This window comes from Heterodontus francisci, chromosome 22 (assembly GCF_036365525.1).
Source record: "Heterodontus francisci isolate sHetFra1 chromosome 22, sHetFra1.hap1, whole genome shotgun sequence".
NCBI classification, from domain to species: domain Eukaryota; kingdom Metazoa; phylum Chordata; class Chondrichthyes; order Heterodontiformes; family Heterodontidae; genus Heterodontus; species Heterodontus francisci.
The window spans coordinates 81,563,657-81,571,555 of NC_090392.1; the positions used below are offsets into that span (position 1 = coordinate 81,563,657).

A 7,899-nucleotide genomic window follows, 5' to 3' on the forward strand; every position below is an offset into this window, starting at 1 on the left:
GCCCATGCCCCTCCGCACCGGGTGCCCAAAGATCAGGAGCGTGGGACTGAAGTGCAGCCAGAACTTGAGGAGCAGCCCCTTCAAATACTCAAAGAGGGGCTGCAACCTCGCACACTCCATATATACATGGAACACGGACTCGTCCAGGCCGCAGAAAGTACAGGCGGCCTGTGAGTCCGTGAACCTACTTAAAAGTCTATTGCACGGGACTGCCCTGTGCAACACCCTCCACCCCAGGTCCCCGATGTAAAGGGGGAAGACTCCCACGTAGAGAGACCTCCATTGGGGATTCCCCTCGCCGCCAGATGGCAATGCGGACCGCCATGGCGTGTCCGGCCGGCTGACGAGGGCGAGGAAGTGGAGAGTGTGCAGGAGCAGCCCGTACAGGAAACCCCTCCGCACCGATTGGAATGGCACGGAGGGCATTTCCAAGAGGCGGCTCGGGTTGTGTGGGACCGGCTCCCGAGGAGAGTTTCGGGGCCTGGGTCCGATGAGCAGTTCCGGCCGAGGGGGGGTCAGCTCGGCCAGGAGCGCTCCGCACTCCCGAGCCCCCTCGCCACCTGCAGTGAGGGGCGTCCCGGGGGTTTTGGCTACTCCTCCGCCCACCGGTCCATCCCCGGAGTCAGCCGCCCGGACAGCCGAGGCGCTCACCTCTGCCGGCGGGGGAGCGCCCTGACTGGAGGCGACCATGTTCCAGACTCGGAATAGATCCCGGTAAAAGACAGGCATCTAACCCCACATGCTGTACCTGTCCTGGGAGTGTTTGATGGGACAACTGGTACCTGAAATGGGAACTGATCTATTTTCCAGCACCGATATCTTGCTATCTACCGATCGACTTTGGGATTCAACTTGAAACCGTCACGTCTGCATCAAAATATCATCAGACACTAACTCAGCTCATTGTATCACAAATGAAAGGAAACTGGAATTGTCCCAACACCAGCACAAAAACAAACCAATTTAGTAACATTTTTAAAAGATCACAAGCTGCAATTTAAACTTGCTTCAAATTCAATTTCAGTTATTGAAATTTACAAAGTTATATATATAATCATCCTATGGTAAAGTGACCAGCCGCACGATAGCGTGCAGCAAGCAAGTGAAAACAGGCATCTGTTGCTGAATTAATCCCTGTCATACCATTATCCAAACTGGAGGGAAGGGTTAGAAACCAAAACTAAATCGAAACTAAAACTTAAATACATGTTGCTGCTCCTCTGAAGAAATTATATGAAATCATAAAGACCTTCTCTATAAATAGGCTTACAATTACATCACACAAACTTCAGTTTATCCTTCATAAACTCACCAACTCCGAACTGTTCTAAATTCATAGTCTTTGAGACCCCACATGCCGTGAAATAAGAGAACAGACAGAAAGCTTTCGCCATCTTTGACCCTTGATGTTCATTAACAACTTTTTCAGCAGAAACAATATACTGCTGGATGAAAATTCCCTGTCCCTAACCAAGATAGATTTCCCTCAGAGTACCAGAGACAGGAATCCAATCCTCAGTGCTCGGATGGCAAACACAAGCCACAACAGTGATATCACCCAAAGACCAACTCTCCCCCTTTTCCTACCTCCATCGGCCCATGTTTTCAGCTCCTACCAGCCTCTGCTGTTGCTTGGGAATTCTGGCTTACATTAGTCCCAGCTGCCAGTATGGGAAAGAGTTAACATGGGCTTAAGCTATCTTAACACAGAACGGAATGTGAATCTAAAATTATCCTCTTCCTTCATTTCCTGATAAGGAATGCAATGATAGACAAGGGCAGTTGGTGTGGGCAGTAAACCCTGGGACATTTCAGGGGTAACAGCTGGATACTCGGCAACAGCTGGATACTCGGTCTCCAGTCGCTGTCTGCACTTGGTTGGATAAAGGCGACACAAGGCCGAGTGCCTCAAAGTGGCCATGGATTGGTGACAAAATCCCAGGCACCTCCCTCTGACCTTGGAACTAGCACAGAATAATGAACTTGCACCATGACTTTCTCAAAACACCCAATCAAACTTTCCAATTCCAATATAGAGTCAGAAGCTCCCAATACTCCATCACCACTTCTTCAGTTTTGGGCTCGAGTGTTTATTTTTCAGATGTGCTGCCTGGACATATTTAAACTGTAAACCAGACACTAAAAGTTTTTTTTTTCAAGTAAGTCAATCTTTTCCACATTTTTTGGTCTCCTGATGTGGATCGTTCAACATCAGTGCAATTAATTTTCACCAATAATGAAACAACACTTAGAATGGAATTCATGATCCATTTCCAACCACATTCTATACTTGGTTAAAGGTCAAAACTCAAAACACAAATTCCATTGCAAAATTCCCCTGCCCCCACTTGCTCCAGTCTTTAAAGCAACAACAACTTGCATTTGTAGGAAGACAAGAACAGCAGGAGGCCATTCAGCCCCTTCGCCTGATTCACCACTCAATCAGATTCATGGCTGATCTGTATCTTAACTCCCTCTATCTGCCTTGGTTCCATATCTCTTAAGACCTTTACCCAACAAAAATCAAACTCAATTTCAAAATGTTCAATTGACCCCCAGCCTCAACATCTTTTTCGGGGGGGAAGAGAGTTCCAGATTTCCACTCCCCTTTGTGTGAAGAAGTGCTTCCTGACATCACCCCTGAATGGCCTGGCTCGAATTTTAAGGTTATGCCCCCTCATGCTGGACTCCCCCAAGCAGAGGAATTATTTCTCTTTATGTACCCCATCAAATCCTTCAATCATGTTAAACACCTTGATTAGATCATCCCTTAATTTTCTATATTAAAGTCAATACAATCTTGTATACAAGAGCTATTAGCGTTTTAACATCGTAAAATGTCCCCAAAAGCCCAGTTCTCCCGTGACTGGCAGTCGGGGAGTGATTGGACAGTACCTCCCCCAGAGCATCCCTATCCCCAAGCCGAAGGAAAGAAGAGTAGCTCACCATTATAAAGTGCAGGCAGCCTAGGGGGTTCCAGAACCGCCCAACCAGAGCCAATGAGATCGGTGGGATGGAGGGTTCTGCCGTGAGGATTTACAATCATTGTCTGACGGCAAGTTAAGGGTTCTGCTTAGTCTAAAGGCCTCAGCTGCTTCTGAGCTGTAGAAACAAGTCACAGTCTTGCTGTATATATGCTGGGTGGGGAATTACATTTAAAGACACACCCTCTGATTTAGTCCCCAGGCCACAACATCTAAAAAGAATACCATTTTAAATGCAAGTGAGTCACAAGAAGCCAAGGCTGCCAGGGAAATTTCTGCACGCAGCTTGGGTGCTTTATATTGTCAGTCTGTAATACAGCTCCAGGCAGCCGCTTCTGGGAAAGCATGCATTGCAGGACAGCCCCAGAATCTCTGCAGCAAAATCCACAACTGGAGTCCACATCACAGCAAGAGCAATGTTTTAAGAGATCACTATCTGATTTGAACATAGGTGGGAGCAGCCGTGAGGCTTCTTGCCAAGGGATAGATCCAGAGGACCAGAGTGTGAGACAGCTTTGAGGGTTGTTTCCTGGGGAGCGGGATGGTGATTTGGAATTGGGAACAGGGGGAACTGGCAGTTGGTGTTCCTGTAGATCAGGAGTCACTTTCTTTTCCTTCTATACTTGATTTCCTCCTGTTGGGAGTTGCCAACACAATGTGATGAGGACAGGCCTGGCAGCTTTGTTAGTGAAGGGTTGGGTGATATTGAAGGGATGCAGGCTCACACCGTCCATCTGCAGCTCTGCAGTGTTAGAGAGTGGGCATAAAAGGGTATCTACTCTGATTGGTGGAATGTGACCATTGGTGTTCCCCAGGGATCTGTTTTGGGCTCTCAAACTTTCACTATATTAATAGTGGAAGAAGGAACAGAGAGCTGCATATCAGGATTTGCAGATAAAACCAGGCAGAAATCTGAAATTCTCTACCCTAAAAGGCTGTGGCTGGTGGGGGCAATTGGAGCTTTCGAGACTGAGACTCGTAGATTTTTGTTGTGTAAGCTGTGAGGAGGACATAAAGACATTGCAAAGAGAGATAGGTTAAGTGAAAAGGCAAGAAGGTGGTAAATGGAGTATAATGTGAGGGAATGTAAGATTATTCACTTTGGTATGAAGAATAGAAAAACAGAATACTTTTTAAAATGGTGAGAAACTATTAATGTTGGTGTTCAGAGCGATGTGAGGTCCTTGTACAGATACAGAGTTAACATGCAAGTACAGCAAGCAATTAGGAAGGCAAGTGATATGTTGGCCTTTATTGCAAGGGGGTTGGAGTATAAGTGTAAGGATGTCTTGCTGCAATTGTACAGGGCATTGGTCAGACCACACCTGGAGAGTTGTGTTAGGTTTTGGTTTCCTTACCTAAGGAAGGATATACTGTTTAGTTTAGTTTAGTTTAGTGATACAGCACTGAAACAGGCCCTTCAGCCCACCGAGTCTGTGCCGACCATCAACCACCCATTTATACTAATGCTACACTAATTCCATATTCCTACCACATCCCCACCTGTCCCTATATTTCCCTACCACCTACCTATACTAGGGGCAATTTATAATGGCCAATTAACCTATCAACCTGCAAGTCTTTGGCATGTGGGAAGAAACCGGAGCACCCGGAGGAAACCCACGCAGACACAGGGAGAACTTGCAAACTCCACACAGGCAGTACCCAGAATTGAACCCGGGTTCCTGGAGCTGTGAGGCTGCGGTGCTAACCACTGCGCCACTGTGCCGCCCATTACTTGCCTTAGAGGAGATGCAATGAAGGTTCACTAGACTGATTCTTGGAATGAGAGGGTTGTCCTATGAGGAAAAATTGAGTAGACTGGATCTATATTCCCTAGAGTTTAAAAGAATGAGGTGATCTCATTGAAACATATAAAATTCTTAGAAGCCTTGAAAGGATAAATGCTGAGAGACTGTTCCCCCCACCCGGCTGGAGAGTTTAGAACTAGGGGCCATACTCTCAGGATAAGGGCTTGGCCATTTAGGATTGAGATGAGGAAAGTTTTTTTTCAGTCAGAGACTCTCTGGAATTCTCTACCCCATAGAACTGTTGCTAAGCCATCGTTGAGTACATTCAAGCCAGAGATCGATGTTTTGGACTTGAAAGGAATCAAGGAATATGGGGATTGGGTTGGAAACTGGGGTTGAGGTCAGAAATTGGCCATGAACTTACTGAATAGTAGAGCAGCCTCGATGGGCTGAATGGCCTATTCCTGCTCCTATTTCTTAAGTTCTTATGTAAGGCCAGTAAAGGATATGAGCAAAGGCAGATGGAGTGGGGAACAGAACAGCTAAGATCTAATTGAATGGCTTCCTCCTGTTCCTGTGTTACTTCCACTGCACCTGTAACTGGGAAATATTAGCTGTGTGTATGGGGACCATCGAGCAGGGAGAAGCTGACTGTGTTAAGTGGGATCGATGGTCCTTGCGAGCAGTGATAGATCTGGTAGAAATTACTGACAGGCTTAAACGCCTCTCAGGTGGATATAGAAGATCCCATGGCATTATTCAAAGCTCAGGGGTTCTCCCTAGTGTCCTGGTCAATATTTATCCCTCAGCCAGCATTACTAATACTGATTATCTGGCCATTATCAAGCTGGCTGCTATGTTTCCTACATTACAACAGTGACTACATTTCAGAAATACTTCCTGGGCTGCAAAGCACTTTGGAATGTCCTGAGAATGTGGAAGGCGCAATAGAAATGCAAGTCTTTCTTTCACTAGTGAGTGACACAGTGTGCTCCGGAACCCAGCATTACCTGCTGAGGTTATTCCCAACAGTCGCAGGATCGGAATCTCTCTCCTGGTGATGTTTTGTTTGGTTTACTCCATGCCTGGTTCCACGTGGAGAGGCGAAGGTCCCAGGAATCTAAAAATGGAACAAAGAACTCTTCAAACTTGAGCACCCCGAGAACATACCCCCCTCCCCCACTGTGAACTCCCCGAGAACATACCCTCCCCCACTGTGAACACCCCCAGAACATACCCCCCCCCAATGTGGACACCCCGAAAACATACCCTCCCCCACTGTGAACTCCCCAAAAACACACGCCCCCCCACTGTGAACTCCCCGAGAACACATGCCCCCCACTGTGAACACCCTCAGAACATACCGCCCCCCCCACTGTGAACTCCCCGAGAACATACCCTCCCCCACTGTGAACACCCCGAGAACATACCCCTCCCCCACTGTGAACACCCCGAAAACATACCCTCCCCCACTGTGAACTCCCCGAGAACATACCCCCCACACTGTGAACACCCCCAGAACATACCCCCCCCCCAATGTGGACACCCCGAAAACATACCCTCCCCCACTGTGAACTCCCCAAAAACACACGCCCCCCACTGTGAACTCCCCGAGAACACATGCCCCCCACTGTGAACACCCTCAGAACATACCCCACTGTGAACTCCCCGAGAACATACCCTCCCCCACTGTGAACACCCCGAGAACATACCCCTCCCCCACTGTGAACACCCCGAAAACATACCCTCCCCCACTGTGAACTCCCCGAGAACATACCCTCCCCCACTGTGAACTCCCCGAGAACATACCCTCCCCCACTGTGAACTCCCCGAGAACATACCCCCCCCCACTGTGAACTCCCCGAGAACATACCCCACCACTGTGAACTCCCCGAGAACATACCCTCCCCCACTGTGAACTCCCCGAGAACATACCCCTCCCCCACTGTGAACACCCCCAGAACATACCCCTCCCCCACTGTGAACTCCCCGAGAACATACCCCTCCCCCACTGTGAACTCCCCGAGAACATACCCCTCCCCCACTGTGAACTCCCCGAGAACATACCCTCCCCCCCACTGTGAACTCCCTGAGAACATACCCTCCCCCACTATGAACTCCCCGAGAACATACCCTCCCCCACTGTGAACTCCCCGAGAACATACCCTGCCCCACTGTGAACTCCCCGAGAACATACCCTCCCCCACTGTGAACTCCCCGAGAACATACCCTCCCCCACTGTGAACTCCCCAGAACATACCCCCCCCACTGTGAACACCCCCAGAACATACCCCTCCCCCACTGTGAACTCACCGAGAACATACCCTCCCTCCCCCACTGTGAACACCCCCAGAACATACCCCTCCCCCACTGTGAACTCCCCGAGAACATACCCTCCCCCACTGTGAACTCCCCGAGAACATACCCTCCCCCCCCACTGTGAACTCCCCGAGAACATACCCCCCCCACTGTGAACTCCCCGAGAACATACCTCTCCCCCACTGTGAACTCCCCGAGAACATACCCCCCCCCCACTGTGAACTCCCCGAGAACATACCCCCCCCCACTGTGAACACCCCGAAAACATACCCTCCCCCCCCACTGTGAACACCCCGAAAACATACCCCCTCCCCCACTGTGAACACCCCCAGAACATATCCCCGCCCACTGTGAACTCCCCGAGAACATACCCCCCCCCCACTGTGAACTCCCCGAGAACATACCCCCCCCACTGTGAACACCCCGAAAACATACCCTCCCCCCCCACTGTGAACACCCCGAAAACATACCCCCTCCCCCACTGTGAACACCCCCAGAACATATCCCCGCCCACTGTGAACACCCCGAGAACATACCCTCCCCCACTGTGAACACCCCCAGAACATACCCCCCCCACTATGAACTCCCCGAGAACATACCCTCCCCCACTGTGAACACCCCCAGAACATACCCCCCCCCCCCGACTGTGAACTCCCCGAGAACATACCCCCCCCCACTGTGAACTCCCCCAGAACATACCCTCCCCCACTGTGAACACCCCCAGAACATACCCCCCCCCACTGTGAACTCCCCGAAAACATACCCCCCCCCACTGTGAACACCCCGAGAACATACCACCCCCACTGTGAACACCCCCAGAACATCCCCCTCCACTGTGAACACCC

At 49.9% G+C, this 7,899-nt stretch overlaps 1 protein-coding gene across 2 annotated transcripts in view; it reads right to left on the bottom strand.

The window, feature by feature from the left end:
- LOC137381490 (ubiquitin carboxyl-terminal hydrolase 2-like) overlaps positions 1-5,855 on the bottom strand; it is a 147,511-nt gene extending 141,656 nt beyond the window's left edge. Inside the window, exon 1 of one of the 2 annotated variants that reach the window (XM_068054168.1) lies at positions 5,746-5,855. Coding sequence is in view for 1 of the 2 variants with exons in the window: in XM_068054167.1 (XP_067910268.1) it covers positions 2,947-3,046 (100 nt within the window). In the remaining variant the exon portion in view is untranslated. Of the gene's footprint in view, positions 1-2,946; positions 3,062-5,745 lie in introns of those variants that run through there. The other variant, XM_068054167.1, reaches the window with a different exon arrangement.
- Positions 5,856-7,899: the final 2,044 nt, after the last annotated feature.